Below are 21662 nucleotides of genomic sequence, written 5' to 3'. Positions count from 1 at the left end.
CCATGCTGTGGAGCGGGCTGTTCATGCTCAGCACCAATCAAACTTAAACTTGAACTAGAGATGTTTTATAAAAAGGAAAACACGAAACTGGGTGCCACTTTTTAAATAATACAGTCATACCTCTACTTACGAATGCCTATAGGTACAAAATTTTCAGGTTGTGAAATTTCTTTTATATGTAATTGAGTGACTCGAGATACAAAAAACATCCAAGTTACGAAATCCCTCAAAAAGTAAATGCATTTTCCTATTTCGTTTTTTTATTTTGAAAATATTGTCGTGGATGCACTGATTCTCACTTTAGAACCAAACTACCCCCTACTGGGCTCTCATTGGTTGTCTCACAACAACCACTATCCATGTTTCAAGATTCTCTCTTACATACATGTCCACCTCAGCTAAATGCTCCTCCAATTAATGATTGCAATTCCCCTTAAGCGATTAAAAACTGTACAAATGCAATGCGGCACATATTTTCACACATAGGGCACACGTAAAAGTCTAAAATGTACTACAAAGTGGAGGGCTTTCGGCCCTGGTAGAACGGCCTCTTGCCACCATCTGGCGGACAAACACAGATATTACATCTCCCATTATAACGGCCGCGGAGAAAACTATTTCATGCTTGTTATTCTTTCTAAGACATTAATAAATAATTTTCTCTCATTTGTGTGTTTTAACATCTACAAAATTGGGACATTGACCAATTTTAAAGGGTTTAGTTGGCAGTTGTGTGAGGACCGTGGAATGAATGAGAGAGTTTACATATAAAGTACTGCTCTACTTACAAAATTTTCAAGTTACGAAAAAAGTTCTGGAACCAATTAATTTCGTAAGAAGAAGTAACACTGTACAATGATCACCAGCTTTAGTATTATGTTGTTTTTACATATAGAAATTTGAATTTGTTGATCCAAATAACCAATGGATTTTAAATGAAAATAATTGAATTTGTCAGGTGTGCCCGAACTTTTCAATGTTACTTCCAACAAAATAATGTAAATAAGCTCACCTTTGGTTAATCATCCCTCTAAAGTTGTAGCAAGCTCTGTAATTGGGCATGGGCTTGGGATCCAAAGGCCTATAGATAGCTGGCTCACCCCTTTTCATAGCCAAACCGTTGAGTTCCACCGTTGGTGTTATGCTGCCTGTTTGAGTCAGGAAATGTGGAACAATATGAAAAAATGTTATATGAGGAATAATGAATCTTCCACCAAACATTGGGCCAAGTAAAAGTGATAGAATAGGTCTTTATCCATCCCCTATGGGGAAATTTACTAAGCACAGGAGCATTGAAAAAACATACAAATATAGTAGTGGTATAGTATTATATGACATAATGAAGGGTGCACGTCAGGAGCTGACAGGTTTCTTAAAAAGACAGAGCTATTTTAGCTGTTTGAGAAAGCCATAATGCAAAGACAAGTTTATATTAAGTTGTCTATGAAATATATAACTTTCACAAATAAACTCAAGATAAAATTGTTCCCACAAAAATAGGTGATAGTCATGTTTTTGTTACAAAGTAAGTGATCCATTTATGTAACCCTTCAAAAAAAATACAGGCTGGCCATTTCTATATGTTTACATTACCTGGATTGCTGTTAATGTCCACTTTAGGGGAACGGGCAATTGGCCTGGGAAGGACACTCTCATCCAGAGCTTTTGAAGCTGTGGAATGCTGGGCCTTTTTAATGCTGGAACCCTCTGCCTCCCAGACTTGCTCCCCAAGAGTTAATTGCACTGTGAAGAGCTGCAACATGGAAGTAAACATTTACAGTGAAATACACACACAAAATTGGCAATGTAGTGTTTGTTGCAGAACAAAAATATTACCGGATTTTCTCGCATATACACCGTATTTGTAAAAAAAAAAGATGACTGAATCAAGGATACGGCTTATATGCGCACAAGACTTGCTATATTCTTTTTCACCAGTAGACGTCGGCAAAGTAACATTTACTATTTGTTGGTTATTTTCAGTTTTGTAGTAAGAAAACAACCATTACTGGATGAATTAATTCCTTATGATATCGACCCTAATAATGTGCTTTTGATTGATACAGTATCTCAGAAATACCACGTGCGGTGATTTTTCTCAAGATTTTCCCTTCAAAGTAACGCATTTGTACTCTATTAAAACCATGAATATGGAGGTGAAAATTGTGAATCAGAGGGAGGCTTATATGCGAGAAATTGTAAAATTCATGAAGGCCACCTTGATATCCAATCTTCAATTATTCAAATACAATCCCTTGGACTATATAATTCTAATTTTTCAAGTTTCCATGTCTGTCCTCACCTTGGAATGTGCAGGTCCTCTCTCATTGAGGAGCTTGTACTGCGGCTGGATCCGATTGAAACGGGCTAACTCATTCACCAAACACATTGGAGTTTTCTCTTTAGGGTTTGCCATGTTCTCCTCGGGGGAACCTGACAACAGTACATAGCAAAAGACAACACTGAATACGGGCAAACAAGTAGAGCACTTTTAATTGGCCAGAAGTGGACAAAAAAGTGCAATTAGAGTGTCATAGGATCTGTCCCCAAAACCAGAACAAAATCATAGTTTCAATAAAATGTGCCTGGGCTTGTGCATTTTTCTTCTACATGCCTTCCTCCATTGAGAGCAAAGCCATTTTTCTTTTATGTATTTTCACTCCAAGGCAAGCTGTGACTTTATAAAACATGGTATAACAAACACACAGTGTAGGTGATAGACAATTTTTTTCACCAATTTTTTATAGTGTGTATTACAGCTTACTAACGTCTATGTAAGGCGATGCATACACCAATATAAATTTACGCCATTACAAAGGACTATCAAACAGAATGTTAATGTTCTGTAATAACTTAGTGAGAAACAATGAACTGGAACTGCTGTTTCATATCTGCCACGGTCTGATGTAAAATTATTATTATACAATGCTGAAAGTTTTTTTTCTGAGCATTATTTAATAAAAGACAACCGTATTTTCACGACTATATGGCGCATCGCATTTAAAGGCGCAGTGACAGTAACGAGTGCTATTTCTGTATTTGACACACACACAGGACGCACCGCTTTTAAAGACGCAACCAGGCATGGCAAAACATACACCATCTTAAACATACACACGCTAAAAACACGTTTTTAAAAAGGCAACGGAAGCAAAATGGAGTTCGGTTGTACTTTATTTAGCCATTTTACAATGTACTCACGTCATCATCACCCACAAATCCATCAAAGTCCTCATTTTTTGTGTACAAATTGAACAATTGTCCAAATGAGTCATCGAGAACGCTGAGTTTTATACATTCGTCCAGGCGGCCACAATACATTCGCAAATAGTGGCTAGCGTAACTAGCCCGGCGCTGCCTGCCACCCTTCGTAAAGCTGTGTTGATGTCGATGTCCAGGCCACAATCCATTCGCAAATAGTAGCTAGTGTAACTAGCCCGGCGCTGCCTGCCACCCTTCGTAAAGCTGTGTTGATGCCGATGTCCAGCGCTTTTCAAGCATCTGTTGTTAGTGCCTTTAACAACAGTGCAAGCAGACACTTTCGTCCGGGCAGCCACAATCCATTCGCAAATAGTGGCGTAACTAGCCCGGCCCTTTAGTTAAGCCTCCGGGAATGACGGCAAGCTCAGAGTTCATTTTCGTGACTTGGTTTTTCACCGCTGCTTCGGGGGGCCTTAGAAACCAAACCGAAATTGTTTTGCAATAAACACATGCCCACACTATATACGGGTACCTTGTAGGGGCGTGCCTTTAGCGTCTGACCCCACCCACGTCCTCCTTATCTCTATATAAGAAGCGTGACGTCAAGAAGTGTTCTCAGTCAGGCTTCAGAGCTTACACACGGCGCTCTGCATTATAAGGCGCCCTGTCTATTTTGGAGAAAATTTAAGACTTTTTAGTGTGCCTTATAGTCGTGAAAATACGGTATTATACATTTCACAATCCTTGACACAGTTATTAATTATAATTTCCTTATTTCATGCGGTATGGCGAACAATTGTTAGTGTGAGTGATAGTGTTATCTAGGCTAAAATATAGTATACCCAAAATTCACTCACAATCCATAAATTATACTAAAAAGGACCGGGTGTACTCAAGATTGGACACATTGGATAATATACCTGGTGGTGAGGCAGACACAGGAGCGTCCCCATATCCAGCTGCAGGAGCGATGCAGGCGGGTGTGGGGGACGGGCCTGTGCCGTTAACAGAGGGCTGCAGACCTAGAGATCCTGGGCTGGCCATGGCTGCCAAAGGACCTCCAGAAGATAGGCCAGGACCAGCCTGGGGTGCTGGGGTCAGTACTTTTACTTGAGCCATGCTCTATAACTGAAAGAAGAGCAGTATGATAAAATATGGCATCAATGTCACATCATTCCGATTTGTGGTAAGAAAACATCTAATAAATGGCATTTGTAAGTCAGAGACCATTATACACAGATGGGTGCCTTGTCCCGAGATAGTCTTAATAATACTGTAACTCTTTTATTTGTTGTATGCCGAAGGGTATTCATTTTCTGGAAAGGTTGCAGCATACTACTGAACTTATTAGTTACCCTGTTCATGGGTCTTTTGAATTATACGTTAGCGGAGACAAAGATTCATTTGTAACTAGTATAGTATAGATGTTTGGTTAAATAGTGTGTGTATAGACTAATGTGACCAATGTGCTTAAATTCTTATACTAGAACACCCCCTCCCCAAAAAATAAAAACATTAAAATTCATAAAACTATGGTGGTGAAAAAAAATTCAACTCTGGCATATTTACATATTTCTCAATCTGTGCACGTTTGCACTAATTACTTTCAAACATTTTTAAAAGAATTTAGGAATATTGTGTTGGTTTGGTACACAAATCCATTTATCAAAACAGATGGCACGAACATTGAACTGCAAATGAAATATCTCTAGAAAGAAATTAGCTCACTTTACCAGTGAATGTGTAGAGCAAGTAGCACAGACTTTAAAATGAGAGGCACTCAGCATAGCACACATTCTAATGTGGCAGTAACCAATTCACATAGACAATGAAGCTTTATATTAAAGAGCTTTGCTCATGTTACTGCTGCTAATCCTCACCGGAAAAGAGTAGGAATCCTGAATGCCACAATGGCATTATGCTTACATTTTAAAATCACCACAAATGAAAAAGAAACAGACATACAACAAAGATCAGTTCCATTCGCAAATTGATTTCACTAAATTCCGACTGTTGGGCAACCACAAAGCAAAAAATATTCAGCCAGTCCCATAGACAAAAACCCATTCATAAACAAATTCTGCTGTTTTTTTTACTCTTTTACAACCAAAAGCCTTGTGGAGGAAAAACAAACAAACAAAAACCTGTTACTCTTCAATCCTCCAACTATGAGCATCAATAAGAAGTCACTGAAATTGGGAGTGCTACATTTGATCAAAAACTCAAGAGCTACATTTTCATTTATGACCATTTGAAACACTGAAATACTCTTGGGTTACAATCGGTACAATTTGTTTGTTTTTTCTACTAGGTTGTTTGTATACTTTCCGACAAACTTTGCAAAGATATGCAAAACTTATCAACTCAAATGTATGTCAGAACAAGAGGTTCACAAAAGATAGACCCAAGATCTGTGGAGAAAACTCATTATCCCCTTGAAAGACATGATTGTATTAAGATCTGTTACATTTAGGTTTTTGGCCGTAGAGATGTTCGCGACCCGCTTGAGAATAAGCGGAAACTGGAGGACCCGAAGAAAAGCCACATAAGCACAGGGAGAACATGCACGCTCCACACAGGAAGGCCAGAACCCACCAGGGATTGAACCCGGGATCTCAGAACAGTGAGGTGGACCTGCTAACCAGTCTCATATGCTTACTTTTACCAAATTGTTTTAAGCGCCAGGGTCAACCATTCATTTACCGTATTTACTTGCATATAAGCCGCACCCTTAAAATTGCCTTAAAATTGTTGAATTTTACAATTTCTCGCATATAAGCCACCCCTTGATTCACAATTTTCACATCAATATTCATGGTTTTATTAGAGACTAGAAATGTGTTACTTTGAAGGGAAAATCTTTAGAAAAATCATCACACGTGGCATTTCTGAGATACTGTATCAATCAAAAGCACATTATTAGGGTCAATGTAAGGAATTAATTCATCCAGTAATGGTTGTTTTCTTACTGCAAAACAGAAAATAACCAACAAATAGTAAATGTTACTTTGCCAATATCTACTGGTGAAAAGAGTATATTAAGTCTTGGGCGCATACAAGCCGTACCCTTGATTCAGTCATCTTTTTTTTACTTACAAATATACGGCGTATATGTGAGAAAATACGGTAATATTTTTGTTCTGCAACAAACACTACATTGTGTCATGTGGTTATAACTGTAGTAGTAGCATCTCTGTGTTTTACACAGTACATGAATGCAGTAATTAGTAACCCAAGTTCAACAGAGTTGGCAGGATGGGTTTGAATAGGAAAAAGTACATCTGAATAACATTTCGAGGTCTTGCTTGATTGTAATTCATTGCAATCTCACAGCACCACTCCTCTTAGCCATTCCTTAATGCAGAGTTAAAATACCAAATAATCACCTGAAAGCACATATGTATTTTCTTGCTTCAGATAGGAAGATGGGTGTTAGGTCGCAGGCTGTAAGACCCCTAAAGCATACATGATTGCTCTCAGTGTGTCCACTTTAGCAGGAAGCTAACATTGGCAAGCAGAAAACGAGCATTTCCTCTCTGTAGGAGTCTTCCGTAATATACGGACATGATGTGCAAAGAATCCGGGACGACTACGGAACAAGGAGAGCGCTCCTGTTGGGCAACATCACGTCAGAGTAACGTTCCATCTGCTGGTTTCATGCTCATCGTAGCAGGTCGGCCAAGGACCTCTCTCGTTAGCATCACCATAGCGCTCCATCTACTAAAGGTCTCGGCTCTTACAGGGCAAAACGGCAACCTAAGCGGCGTGACAACAGCATGGCTAATACACCAAAGGCAACCTTAACCCAAATTGACGAGTATTTTTAGTCATTATTACCTTTGTTCAGGGCCAGACCCCAGTTACACCTCCAACATTGGCAAACACTAAAGAGAACTGGAGGCTGTCGGAACATACCATTTGATAAGTATTGGTACAAAATAAAAATACGCCAAAAGCGTGTAAATTCAATTGATTCAGATTTAATTGTATATAGAAGGTGTCTTGGTGTTATACAACATTTTGTGTTGCTTTCAGAACACCGTTATAGATTAAGACAAAACTGCATTGAATTGATGTACCCCCCTATATTGAAGAATGGTTCAGTCCTGGTTTTCGTCTTCAACAGCGTTCATTCCGATTGGAATGTAGTATGGATGTAGTAAATTTGAGTTTGAAATGTTTGTTTAATTAATTTAATTAATCTCAGGTGCGAGAGGTAAAATATCGAAATAGAACCTCTTTTTTTAAAGCTATATTGACGTAGATTTACCTGCATTGGAAGTTGATTCATTGGGGACAAATAATACTTTTGCTCACAATATTATTTAAAAACTCAGTGTGTAGAACATTTGAGAGCAAATTGTTACTATGACAACCTGGTAGAACTAAAGATGACATGATTATAAGGGATGGTACTAATATATCAGATCGTAGACAACGGGTAAACAAAAGTGAATAGTCTTTTATTATTGATTATGAAAATGAACAGGCACCTATTACACAGAGCTTGAACATCCCAGGACATTTTTCTTTGAAAATAAATATCAAACACTCATAAGTTCTGCTCACTCAATATTAATGGAAAAAAATGGAGTTCAAACCACATTGAAAAGGAATAATTGATGACCTTCAAAACGTATTTATCCGCAGGTTAAAAATATATAGTATATTTGTGAGGGCATTCTCTTCCTCCCAACAAAAATCACGTTACGGTTAACAATCATTTCAGTATTGTTGAGCTTCTGACATTGAAAAAGAACATGTCAAAGGTCCTGGAGAAAAATAAACCCATAGATTATTGTCAATAAAGTTATTGATATTGTGCTGTGATTTCTACAGAAAGTAGTACCATATTTTATTAACATCATTCAAGACAAACAAGCTAAACTTGGGGGGAAAAAAGAAAATGAACGCACCTAAAACAAGATGTAAAATTCAAGTCTCTTATTGGTTTCTTGAGGAAAAGTTATACTTTAAATGGCCACCTTCATATGATGCATTACTTTGACATGGCTGTCACAATGTTTAATGCTTGTAATGCAAACATTTGATTTTAATATTTGCACTAAAAAAAGTGGTGCACTTAAAACCACACAAAGAGGACATGATCTGAAATTAAAACTTCTAAAACCAAATGAATTGGGAGAATCAAAACCAAATGTGTAAACAGATAAAAATTAATACAAATGTTGGGTTGGTAACACAAGAATTTCAACTAATTGCTGTATTACATGGTGTTTTGTATAAAATCTAGAGTTATAGAATTGCATTAATGTTAGATAAACCATGTTTTAGATAAACAAGCCTGAGTCTTGGTTGTCCACTGCTGCAATTCTTTCATTCCAAACACTTTGTAAACTGCAGCATGCTCCAACTACTATAATCTGAACCGCTTTGATACCTTGTGTCATGAATCTGAAGACAAGATTAGGTGCGTAAGGAACTAAATAAAAGCCAATTTTAATATTAAACATTTGTAACTCAATCTAGTCTTCCAGTTGGTCCTTGTCGACAGATCAAGGCCACGATCTCAACAAAGGCCTTCAAAAAACATCTTATTCAAGCTTGTCGACCAGTCTGACAAACATTTGGGAAGTGAGACAGAGAAAACAAAGCGCTTGAAAATGCTGTTTCGAGACTAGAACAAGTCATAAGTGGAACAATCGTACTACTAATGAGCAAAAAGTTATAGCCCATCTATTACTAGGCAATGAAGTAAATACGTCACCTACTTAGAACATCCCTCGCCCCAAAAAAATTAAAGCCCTATATACAATAGCTCCAGACATGTTATAATTTTACAATATAACAGTCGCTTTTGGTGAAAATATAGTTAAAACATCTGATAGGTATCTTTATTGGAAAAAAAATTACCTGAGCCATAATGCTGACCAGGCAGAATCACAAAAACATGTTGTCATCACTCCCGTATACTTTCTCTCTCTATGACTGAGGACATTTTTAAAATAAATACAAAGAAAATATATATATCACATTAAAAAAGACAGCCTTTCAAACAGCCCAGTACAAAAAAACCTTGACATTAAAAGGATTCAAAAGAAAAATGCAACATTCTTTAAATGAAAGCCCCCAGCTGCTAATTTCTTGGACTGGACAGGTATAAACAAGGGAGTTATACTATGTTTGCTTCATATTTGACCTAATGCCACACTTGTTTTGTTGCCACATGACCAGTCCAGAGTACTGAAGATTGGGTTTTACGAATTAAAAAAAAACTAAAACCATTGAGCATTTAGTGTTGGGAATAATGTACTGGCAGTGCCTCTTAACTACAAACTCTCACAGTGCATTAAATGTAATTAAAAAAATAAAAATAAAAATTAGGAAGCATTTTCTTGGGTGTATGATGGTCAGGTCCCTTCCGAAAATCCACTCAGATTGATTTGTAGGCCCAAGTATGCGTCCATCAGTTGGTTATTATTGCACAACACAGTGACTTTAAAGTCAGCACGCTCACCACACGCATACACACGTAACAATAATTTGAAAAACAGGAAACACACAAAAATACATCTTGCATACTGCATTAGTATTGTCCCCTTGGCCCCCCAAAAATCCTTCTTGAGTGCATCTAAAGAGTTCCACGGTTTTCCATTCTTTGCTATTACTGACTAAAACATGCATTGAACTGCCCAACGGGGTTTGAGAATGCAGTCACGAGCCTCCAGCATCTTAGTATCTGTCCATTGTTCCAGTCAAAGGTCAGAGTTCAAAGACTGAATGATTAAAAAGTGCTTTACGTAGGTCAGTAGGACTTCTTTTCTGCTATTACAAACTTTGTACATTAGCAAGTATCATCTGTGAAGTCAATGAGAAACATTGATTATTAGAACATATCAATTTTTGGGCTTCAATTAAATAGCCAAGACAAAGTACGTACCGTGATACCACCATTTTGTCTTCTTTGGATTTTTGTTACACGTTCTTACATAAAAAGAGTTGTCCGGCGGTCGTCTCTGCGAGAGAAAAAAAAACATAAGCCTTGTAAGGATAAACGGTTTGTAAAAATGAATACTGAATTAAAAGGAGAAAAAAGTAAACATTCCCCTATGTCACTAACCACCAAAGGGAGACATATATGTAGGTCCAATTTGTTTAAATCAAATGCTATAATATTAGTTGTTATACCAGAACTGCCCAAAAGGGAAAAAAATCATATTTCGTAGTGGGTAAAGAGAATTTTCAGATTTTGTGACCAATTTTTCTTAGTAGCATTTACCAACGATGTGTACAATAATAACACCATATAACGAGGTATGCATAATTATTAGGGAAATTCTTCTCAATAAAATTAGTCAATACTGGGGACTCTGAAAAGTAAAATATCATGTCTTTCAGAGAGATTCTGAAAAGTTGAAATATCAATGACAATTGATGAATATCAAATAATCAAAAGGGTAGCAAGAAAAGTGGAAAGACGCAAATTAAATGCCAAAGATTGACAAGACTCAAACATGAAGCTTCTACGAATCCCTTACCTTTTCTTTGCAGCTGGACAACATGCTAATGATGCTAAGACAAACGGATTGCACTGAGAGGGCTGGTGACCAGTCTTCCGTCAGGATGGATAGACAGATGTGACCGTTACTATACACATGAGGGTGGACAGGTACATTTTCCCCTGTGAACATTACCTGGAAAAGTGACACATTATGGAAATCATTCACTTCATTTTTGAAGTTGCTAACCAGATACAAACAGCGGTTTTACAATAGGGCTGCAACAACAAGTATAAAAAGTGATAAAAATGTTTTATAGCTAAGCGTTGGCAACAACTTTAAGACTGACCTTCCATTATTTATTTGAATTAGAACAGCTGCAGTGAGGTCCCAAAACCTCACTTTGTTGTTCTTGGGGATGACACTAACTAAAATTGCTACTCATGCCTTATTCGTATAATGAACAAAATGAAATCTGGTAGGCAAATATTCTAGCCATAGAGACGCATCCATTCTAAGAGCTTGGCTTTTTTGTCTCTGCGCTGAATAATTAGAATTGTAGAATTAAAATGGCTTTTCTTATATTATTTTTGGACAGACCATAATGGCATTAGGCATGAATATACTATTCAAGTATTTTTATCGATCCTCTGAGCCTATTTTGTATAATTCTTTATATTGCACATTGACTGATTGCTGCCTTGTGTTGCCTGTAGCCAATAAGACAGCATGCGCACAGCCTTCAGCCTCTAGCGCACATGTGTCAAAGTGGCGGCCCGCGGGCCAAATATGGCCCACCGCATCATTTTGTGTTGCCCGGGAAAGTAAATCATGAGTGCCGACTTTTTGTTTTAGGATCAAATCAAAATGAAGAGTATAGATGTATATTAAATTTCCTGATTTTCCCCCTTTTAAATCAATAATTGTAATTTTTTAATCAATTTTTTCTGTGTTTTTAGTTCAAAAATCATTTTGTAAAATCTAAAAATATATAAAAAGCTAAAATAAACATTGTTTTAGATCTATAAATTAACCCGAGTCTGACACCCTTGCTCTAGTGTGTTGTGACACACTGGTGTTAATATTAAGGAAATTGTCATACAATTCCTACCTGAGGTGAATCAAAAGGATATCTACTACTAAATTTGAAGAGCAGCTGAAACTTTTCTCCTTCGTACAGTGTGCCAGAGGCCCCCTCCATATCTACAATCCATCTGCAAGAGAAAAAAAAAGAAGCATACATGAATGACGCAAGAAACTGATGGTCCTATAAAATGTTTTCAATTCAATGCTTTCAACCTGAGAACAAATGATACCAAGTTTACCCTCATTCTAACTCAATTTACATTAGAATTAAAAGGCTCTAAACTTACCCTAAATGTCATTTTTTCCTAAAAATACATTATTCATCTGCTCATGCACATGCAATAATTACATCTGGAAACTGTTAAAAATATTATTATTTATTTTTTTGTTGGTGGCAATTTCAGCTGGTTTGCTGTAGTTAACAATAATGACATGGCAACCTTCAGAGAAGAGCTTGCTTACTGAAAGAGACGCATTTTGTCAGTCATTCAGAAGTCTTTTGGTCAATGAACAACAAAGACTATATTTCAAGGTTATCGAAACCGAAGCTAGTGGCACAAGTTAGCTATCAGCATTCAGAACGAACATGTGGCAGATATGTTTACTTTTCACCACACCAATTTTCAGTAATTGGCATTGACAATTTGTATAAAAGAAATTCATAGCTGCATGGCAGTGTCTCCCTGAAGCCAAGATGCACTAAGGATCACCAAATCCCCAATCTTGCTCAGAACAATAGTGGATCGATATCAGAAATTATTTGTTATCAGGTATATTTAGGTTTTAGAACATATATTTGCCTCCAGACATATCTGTTATAAACAAACAATCATTTTTCAACATAATGCCAGACCACAACATAAAACTGGAGTTCCATCTTTTTTTGAATGAGTTAATATTTTTTGCAGTTGTGGCCATGTCTCATATTTATTTTGGTAAACCTTATTCATGAAACAGTGGGGGGGAAATATGAATAGGATGAAAAGTCCCTTTCACCCAAATAAGGATACAAATACAAATTGTTATCTCTTATCAAGTTGCAAGGATAATAAAAAGGGGTCATTGACGGTAGCATCACATTCACTGGGCTATTTTTCTTCCTTGATAATAAAGCTGATAGAAAAGCAAGAACTTGCTTCTGTTTGGATTAATAGCCCTTCAGGATTTGAACCATTCAGACATTTGACACCAGGATTTTACTCAGAAAAAAAATTGTTCAGGTTAGGGTTTAAAAAAATTCAACCACAAACTGCTAGTAACACTTGTCACCTAAAATCACACCCCATGGAGATCAATATTTAGTTTTCCAAAGCAAACACTGTCACATCACAAGAGCTTTAGTAGCTGTACAGGCAATGCTTTAAGTTAAATGAATTGCTGTCATGAAAGCCAAAGCTAGTATCCAAAGTAATTGATAGATGAGGCAAATAAAAAAGTAGTACTCTTATAATAAGAAAGTCAAATTCCCCTATGCTGTACCATTTCAAAGTAAAACATAAAATACTGCCAAATATTTCACTTTGTTCATTAATCATTCACATTTGAATCCAACATCCGCATATGCCTCTCCACTTCCTTGTCAACAATTTTCTTTCAGCTTCTAGTTTACACACGGCACATACAAGAGCTCTCGCTTATTATAACGAGCAATAAACTAATTTGTGGCAGTGGACGCAAATGTCACACAGGCTCAGTTACTGCTGTACTCTCTGCTTTTCAATACATTTGTTTATATTTATATTCTATTCTTATTTTTTATGACTGTGTCATGTACGAGTTTATACCAAGTCCTGTCACACCCCCATCTTGGAAAAACAATTTCTTGTTAATTTAAGAATATTTCTGTCAATAGGTCATTCAGTTGTCCATTAGTCTAACCAATTAAGAGTAAAAATACATTTTCATACAAGAATGTTGTGATTCCATTGACCTTACAGCACATGTGTCAAAGTGGCGGCCCGGGGGCCAAATCTGGCCCGCCGCATCATTTTGTGTGGCCCGGGAAAGTAAATCATGAGTGCCGACTTTCTGTTTTAGGATCAAATTAAAATGAAGAGTATAGATGTATATTAAATTTCCTGATTTTCCCCCTTTTAAATCAGTAATTGTAATTTTTTTAATCATTTTTTTTGTGTTTTTAGTTAAAAAAATCCTTTTGTAAAATCTAAAAATATATTTTAAAAAGCTATAATAAACATTGTTTTAGATCTATAAAAAAAACTGAATATTCAGGGCTTTTAATCCAGTTCTTTTAATCCATTTATTTAAAAAAATCTAAATATTATATTTAAAATGGTCCGGCCCACATGAAATCGAGTTGACGTTAACGCGGCCGGCGAACCAACCCGAGTCTGACACCCTTGCCTTACAGTTAAGTGTGCCTGTCCAGTAAACCGTGAAAAAAAGGTTCAGCGTTCTCTCTATTTGAAGTAAACAAACAAAAACAATGGGCAACTGTGTGTCTGTGTGTATGTAAAAATATGTGCCACGTTGCATTTTTCACGGTTTTTAATTGCATAAATCATTAATAAGGGGAGCATTTAGCTGAGGTGGACAGGTATGTAAGATTCTTGAAACATGGATAGTGGTTGTTGTGAATTGAATTGAACGATTGTGTTTTCATTATGGGAAAGAATGAAAGCGATGAAATGAAAGCCCAGTAGTAGGTAGCAATGTTTTTAAGTGAGAATCTGTGACAATATTTTCAAAACAAAATAACAGATAGGGAAATGCATTTACTTTGTGGGGGATTTCATAACTTGCATCTTTTTCCGTCTCGAATCACTAATTTGCACATAAGAACATTTCGTAACCTGGGAATTTCGTACCTAGAGGCATTCGTAAGTTGAGGAATGGCTGTAAACTGTATTTGTGGGACTTTCAACAGATTTCTTTCACATATGTAGTCATTAATTAGTCATCCAAATTAAGGGCTCATTACCATGTTTGAAATCAAAAGGCACACCCAGACAAACCAGCTTACATCATGATGTGTTAAATGCAGGAGCCAGCTGAACTGGTTAGAATACTTGTCAGTCAGGCAAAACAGAGCACAATTTTAGTCTCACCATTGTCATGGAAGAAAAAGTTATATGAATTACTTTTTTCAAGACCTGTAAAACTTAAAACTCCACCTTTATATGGCTTATAAAATAACAAGGGTCAGCCAAGGAGCACTAACTTCTCACTATTATATTCTCAGTATTTTTATCACAAATATTTGGATTCAAACAATATGCTTGAAGGGTCTGGGCATCTGTCAATATACAAAAAAATATATCTGAAAAATACTCACTGCGTTATGGTGTTTTGTACACTTTTTTCATTTAGCGTCATCCCCGGGGGTGGATCATTTTGCAGGGCTAATAACTCCTTTTGTAGCCGCTTCTGTTTATGTATATAAAAAAAACAAAGAAACATGATTCATAGAGTAAAACCATTCCAATATAGTCAACCTTAATTCATTTTAACCCTCTAGACAATTGTGTTAGGTGAAATTAAAATATATTTTGGATAGTTTTCGTTTATAATTAAGGATATTTCAATATTTATTTGTGGTGTTTCTACCAAATGAGTAGTGCCTCTTAATTTGACATCGTATGTTGACTACCGTAACCTGAGTAAATAATAGACAAGTTGATTTCCAAATTGATACATTTCACACATACAAGCATTGTGATTTGGCGTGTCCTGGTGTTTATTCAGTTGTTTTCTTTAATGGACCTCGTGTTGTTTTCCTGTAAAAGCGATGCACCTGTTCAGCTCAAGAGGAAACTAGAACAGGTCAACCTTCGCACCGCCTCACAAGCTAACTCAGCCGAACAGCTTAGGTTTGGCCGTCGTTTAATTGAATAAACCTTCAATTTCCACTCGTTACATCATATCAGTTTTAGTATCAGAGTCTTCGCCTGAGAACTTCATCGTAGGGCATGACTACTGGTTTCTACGCTAGCCTCGGTGCTCTTGATGATGTGCTAACGTAGTTGTAATGCTAGCAAAATCGAAGCTACGGACCTGTACAGTTGAAACTTAACACAAGGCGTCATCGTCACCTCATATAAAAGCCGTGAAATGCTGATGACGCAGCGAGGTATAAGGCCCGTTTAGTGTACACTAAAGCAGTTACAGGGTCAACTTGGGGCCGCTGTCATTTGTGCTCTTACCTGCATCGACGCCATGATGGAACCCCACTACCGCCCCCGCGCACCAGCTCCCAGTGCGGGACTGATGACGTCAGGTGGATCACGTGACAGCACAAAGTTGTTTTGACAGATGAGCTAGCAACATGATTAGGCGGAACTAAATTAAAGAAAAATGCTATGTCATGCTCGAGATAGTTGAACGAATTCGAAGGGAATAAATATTGAACACTTTACAATCACTATCTCCCCCAATTTTGCTCAAACTTCCGGGTATTTAACTTCCTGATTGCCATTGACGATGAAGGACGTCTATGTTAACAGTCTCCTAGCCCAGTTATTTATCCTCCTGACTACCAGTAGTTTAAATTTGTCCTCTGTAGAGGACATTTGTAAACCCTAATATCTCAGTATTCAACATATTTATAACAATAGACATTCAATTAATTTTATCTGGGATGACTGGATGTTTGAACACTCATCTTTCAGTCATTTGATCATTTAGTCAGTTATTTTTTTTGTATTTATTTTTTAAAATGCTATTTACTTTCCATTACTTAAATCCAACCTATTAAAAAAATAAGTCAACTGTTTTTCCTGTTATTATAAAAAATGTACAAACATAATTCACCTAAATTTAATGGGAAAATATTGCATTCATGGAATTTTGCTTATAAGGCATCCAATCCATTATAACAGCAAATGATCTCTAAGGTCCTTCAAGTTAATTGCAATGAGTAAAATGAGTGCTTCATAGGTTAAACTAAATACTGTCACTCAATCTCATTTGTTTCAGTTCCACATTTTAGTGTATCAGAAATCTTGACCTAATTGTAATCTTTGGATTTAACAAACTCTTAACAGTTGTTCGGAGGGGTTCACTTTCACGGTTTAATCCACTGCATGAATGGTTCTCATTTAGGCTAATCTGATCAGCAGTTTCTATGAAATTTAATTTCACAGAATTGAATTCCAACTTCAATTGCCCAAAATGATGTCAATTGAGTATGAAAAGACACATTTTTGACACGCAATTCAAACAGGTCTTTACTAAGACATCGGGCAGGGTAATTGGGGGTTAGAAGAGACAGGTTTGTCACATTCTTGGAATAAACACAATCTGCCTTATTCATACATCATATTAAAATGAAATCCTTTAATAACTCAAAACAATCACGGATATTCTGATGCAAAAACAAAATGTTTTCCATGGTCTTATGGCAAACAAGTTAAATATTCAAAACCATCTAAAAGTGTTATAGGTTACTGCATAAACTCAGTAACTCTAGCAATCGAGGAAGTTAGCCGCCATAAGCAGTTCCAGTGCAATCTCGGGGGCGATGGGAAATTCAGGGATTTCCGTGGAGCTGTTGGTGTAACGGACTTTGTAGGTGAAGTACATGCAGACCTTGGAGAGAACATGTGAGGGAATCTCCCTAAAGTTGACCTCGTTGGTTTCGTTTTCAGCAAACTGACCTGAGTGGAAGGGGAGACAGAAAAATGAAGAACTTTCGGTAGACGAAATGCAAGCAAAAGTGCATTTCGAATGACTTCCTGAGAACACAGTACCATATTAAAAGTAATTGGCCTTCTTTTACAGTAGTGTTGGAGAAACGGAATATTTAATATCCCAAGTATCAACATCAAAATAAATAAGAATTATATGTATTATAGTTAACTATGATAAATACTGCCAAGTAGAAACACAAAAATCATTACGCAGTAATAACAGTGCCAAAAATAGCATCACCCAAATGTAATTTAAAGCTAGATGGTTAAAGTTCCACAGTCTTCCATTTTTCAAGGTAAATATTTTTTTAATTAAAGTGCTGCTAAAAAGTATTCAAGAAGATATTTAAAAAGACTCAAAGATCCAGAACTACTGAAATTGTGTATTAAAGAAATATATATTAATGCATTTTTAGTAGTTTGCCTCGCCAAAATTGACATATCGCATCATGTAGTTTTACCTCTTCATCATGCCCAGGCCCCATTTCACCTGGTCTTATCATTCACTAAATGGGATACCCATACATTTCTAAATGCATATTAGGAATACAGCAAATGAGAGTCGCCTAAATTATAAAGAACAATTGTTTTACATAGCTGCAGATTATCACAACCACTTGTGTTCAAAGAGAAAACCACAATCTTTTTATTCCACAATTTTGACTGTTACATCTCAATTAGTAGTAGTGTTATAACATGTCTATTTACAGTAATTCAATTGAATAAGGCAGGAACATAACACCAACATAGGTGTTTAAATATAGATGGGAGCGTCACGTCAGAGGCGGGCCTTACTTAACTCGAGCCTACGCAGAACGACACCAGGACTGCTTGATAAGAATAAACAGCAATATAATATTATGCCAAGCTCCTTGGGCACCAACAAGTGAGCACTCTGTGGGTACTTTACCATGGTCTCCTTCTTCAATCTCCTAAATCTTACCATGAGCTCCAGCAGAGAAAGCAGTTTCAGACTGCTTAACCCATCCATAAAATGTGCTCAATTCATTGATGGCCACTGACAGTGACAGATGTCCAGTACAAATAGACTAGGAAGTGGGAGCTCCTCACAGTAAAATATGGATTGATCTAATTTGAAAAAGGTTTTAAAAGGTTTATGCTTGTGTCATCACAACAGTGTTTCAGCCGTAGTGTTTTCATTCAAAAACTCGGACCAAAACTGAATGTTAGGCAATTTTCTTTCAAGAAATTAACAACATGTTACTGGAATTTCTCTGGTTCTGTTTCATTTATACTTTTGTCATACGCATCCCCACTCAGACACGTTGAATGTTTCATTAGCTTGGCACGCATCTTGTAGGCAGCCTTTTCACATTAGGATCATATGTCAGTGATAAGCTCTTAAGATAGATGGGTTACGCCCTGACCAGGTTCCCAGTAATTTTTTAAATATGGTATATGCAATATGAATAATCACCTGGACCGCTCAGCATTGCCTTGATAGTACCCGATGTCAATGCATGTTCTCTTTTCACAATGAACTCATGGCCATCTGAAGAAATCAACTTCACATACATGGCTTCTGGCCCTTCACAACCGCCATAGGTCCTTTCTTCACCATCTGTGGGACAATGATATGCCGTTTCTTACAAGTGGAAATCAAATAATGATGTACCTAGAAATGTATGCTTGTTATTCTTAACAACGGAACTATTTTTATGTGCTGTATACAATCTATAACTCACCCATTCTGATGCGGGCCGGGGGCTGATCCTGATGGAGAATTAAACAAAAAACAACAACATAAACGTGTAACATAACGAGTATTACAATGACATTTCTCTTTAAACGGGAGTGGTGAAGTGTGCCGAAAAACCGATTCCATCTGAGTCACGTTAAATGAATGTTTGAGAAGCATTGTTACAAGTACAGATCACAGGGTATAAACAACTAAACAGAATGATGCGTCTTTCTTTTAAATTGACAATATGATAAATATCGACCAGAATACATACATTCTCAAGCAGAGAACGCCGCAGTTGGTGCTAGCTGGCGCATGCTAAACAGCTAACATGCTAAAGCCGTCAACAGTCGCGTTTTATTCTACTTATACAATGCGAAAATTAAGATTCAAAGCTCAAAATGCTGATAAAACCCAACAGAGCATCATGATTTAATCAAGTAATTGACATTAATAAATCTTACCACTTGTCGCTTGACTGTGGAGTGGCAAAAGCCGAGAGTGCTTTAGCTAACTTTAACAACCGGGATGTTGGCAGTCGGAAGTAGTTCTAAAGTGTACGTGATTTAAACCAATCCGCGATGCCGCAGCAACGGTGAATTATGTTCCGTCGCAACATTTAACTTTTGATATTCTTCGCAATTACGTACCTGAAATGCTAACTAAACTTCGTAAAAGATGTGAGAACGTCAAATGAATCCCTTTTGTTTTATCTATTTGCCCCCGCGAGTTCCTGGTTAAATACAGCCATGATTAATCTGATTAAAACCGTATCCTTTTAACTCCTGACGCCACGACTGTCGTAGTCTTTGAATGCCCCCCTTTGTAATCGTCAGTGGGGCATTTACCTGACTTTTATTGACCACAGAAAAGCAGATTCGACCCATTGATGTTATTTCCAAATACGCAATTTTGCTTTTTTTTATTTCAGGCAATGCAAAGGACATCTTTTGTAATTAAAAAATAAAAATCTTATGAAGATATTGCATTGAAAAAAATAAACTAATTGGCAAATATTGAAATCGATGTATATAAGAGTTGGCAGCGAAAGAAAATTGATTCGACCCATTGATGTTATTTCCAAATACCCAATATTGCTTTTTTTATTTCAGGCAATGCAAGGGACATCTTTTGTAATTAAAATAATAATAATCATATGAAGATATTGCATTGAAAAAAATAAACTAATTGGCAAATATTGAAAGCGATGTATATAAGAGTTGGCAGCGAAAGAAAATTGACCAGCCTTCGTAGTGACTTATTTTAACTCACAACAAGAAAAAAAAACCTTATTACTGGATTTATATGGTCGTCAATGGCACTGAAAGAGTTAATAATTATTCAGGTATATATAATAATAACAATGACAATAATAACAACAATAATAATAGTCTTTGTAATAAATAATAAATAATAATAATTTTAATACGAATATGAACAAGAAGAATATTAATAATAATCGCTACAATATTAATAAAAACTAAAACATATTTAAAACGATGGGGGAAATTACTGTGGTTATTGCCCCGAATAGACTATTAACTCATTTTAGAGGGTCAACGAAAGACGTCCAATTCATTTAAACTGGGAGTAAGTTACTATAACATTACGTTATAATAAAACACATTTCTGATACCCTTGTCATCCTGTAGGGGGCGTGTGTGTTGCAGATTCGCCCACGCTGATGGTCTCCCCCCGGCTGTGATGGGAACCAGCAGGTGCTCATTGAATGTGACAGGGACATTTTGCAGGTCCATAAATCTACATTCAAGCTGGAATGTGTGAGTTAAGAAGCATGCACGATGCACCGTCATCCGTTTTTATCTCCATCGGCATTCCAAAAGTGAATCACTTTTGCCATTGATGTCAAACTTTAAGATGTGAAATGGGAAAACCTTACACTTACTAGTGCAAAGCTACACATTTTAGTGTCTGTTGGTCATGGGCTCATAGATCAGATAGTTGAGAAGCGGTCCACTAGACCCGGTCAGGTTCAGAATGTGACATATTACTGTCGTTGCGTGCAGAAAAAGCGATGAGTTGTGAAATGTGAGGCCAGTCCGAGCTATAATATTTTAGATAGTCCAAAAATAGGGCACCATTGGTCTTTGTAGACTCAAAATAAAGCAATGAAACACACTGATGATGCACAAGTGACGCCGCATGACCTGCTATTTGTTTTATAGTAAGGCCTGGCTTACATATCGTGTTCCAGAAAGTTCTGTTGACGCACACAAACACACAACACAAAGTAAGAGCAATCAGTGACCTTCCAGCGCCGTCCCCCCGTCCCCCCACAACCCTCTATTACACCATTAGTGCTTTTGATCAGAGCAGGCGGGTAGCGGTGACCACTTTCATCTTTCTATGATATGACGCCGCCCCACTGCAGCTGCTGTATGCTCTATTTTAGAGAAGCTCGACACACACACACAAGTAAAATAGAAAACTTCTTTAGTCATGCCGATTGGTTCTCTCCATCTTCGACATGAAGACGAATTATTTTTAACGCAGAGATAGAATGTCAGGATTTTTCTTTAATTATTGGAATACATTATGATCCTC

General features: G+C 36.9%; 3 protein-coding genes across 7 annotated transcripts in view; all 3 read right to left on the bottom strand.

Annotated features, from left to right (window-relative positions):
• The window catches only part of stau2 (staufen double-stranded RNA binding protein 2), a 72563-nt gene extending 65427 nt beyond the window's left edge, over positions 1–7136 (bottom strand). For 2 of the 3 annotated variants that reach the window (XM_077624288.1, XM_077624290.1), the window contains exons 1-5: positions 7039–7136; positions 4122–4329; positions 2303–2433; positions 1594–1753; positions 1013–1148 (exon numbers count right to left, since the gene is read on the bottom strand). In XM_077624288.1, the coding sequence (XP_077480414.1) occupies positions 1013–1148; positions 1594–1753; positions 2303–2433; positions 4122–4320 (626 nt within the window). In that variant the 5' untranslated portion in view covers positions 4321–4329; positions 7039–7136. Of the gene's footprint in view, positions 1–1012; positions 1149–1593; positions 1754–2302; positions 2434–4121; positions 4330–6587; positions 6999–7038 lie in introns of those variants that run through there. The other variant, XM_077624289.1, reaches the window with a different exon arrangement.
• Positions 7137–7643: 507 nt separating this feature from the next.
• ube2wb (ubiquitin conjugating enzyme E2 Wb) lies at positions 7644–16057 on the bottom strand. Of its 2 annotated transcripts, none has more exons than XM_077624635.1 (6): positions 15911–16057; positions 15043–15134; positions 11773–11875; positions 10701–10856; positions 10103–10178; positions 7644–10020 (listed from the first exon to the last, which is right to left on the bottom strand). In XM_077624635.1, exons 1-6 carry the CDS (start codon positions 15923–15925, stop codon positions 10007–10009), a joined length of 456 nt encoding a protein of 151 aa, XP_077480761.1. In that variant the 5' UTR covers positions 15926–16057; the 3' UTR covers positions 7644–10006. The 2 variants fall into 2 exon arrangements, with proteins under 2 accessions (XP_077480761.1, XP_077480762.1); XM_077624636.1 differs by lacking the exon at positions 15911–16057 and adding an exon at positions 15416–15761.
• Positions 16058–16920: 863 nt separating this feature from the next.
• On the bottom strand, positions 16921–19909 carry LOC144092080 (elongin-C). 2 transcript variants are annotated; one of them, XM_077624851.1, is made up of 4 exons: positions 19748–19909; positions 19102–19129; positions 18834–18977; positions 16921–17362 (listed from the first exon to the last, which is right to left on the bottom strand). In XM_077624851.1, the coding sequence occupies exons 2-4, from the start codon at positions 19103–19105 to the stop codon at positions 17172–17174; spliced, it is 339 nt and encodes a 112-aa protein (XP_077480977.1). In that variant the 5' UTR covers positions 19106–19129; positions 19748–19909; the 3' UTR covers positions 16921–17171. The 2 variants fall into 2 exon arrangements, with proteins under 2 accessions (XP_077480977.1, XP_077480976.1); XM_077624850.1 differs by lacking the exon at positions 19748–19909 and adding an exon at positions 19562–19708.
• Between the last annotated feature and the right edge of the window lie 1753 nt (positions 19910–21662).

This window comes from Stigmatopora argus, chromosome 17 (genome assembly GCF_051989625.1).
Source record: "Stigmatopora argus isolate UIUO_Sarg chromosome 17, RoL_Sarg_1.0, whole genome shotgun sequence".
Lineage (NCBI taxonomy): Eukaryota > Metazoa > Chordata > Actinopteri > Syngnathiformes > Syngnathidae > Stigmatopora > Stigmatopora argus.
Note: the sequence above shows the minus strand (reverse complement) of the source record. Positions and strands in the feature narration are given on the sequence as shown.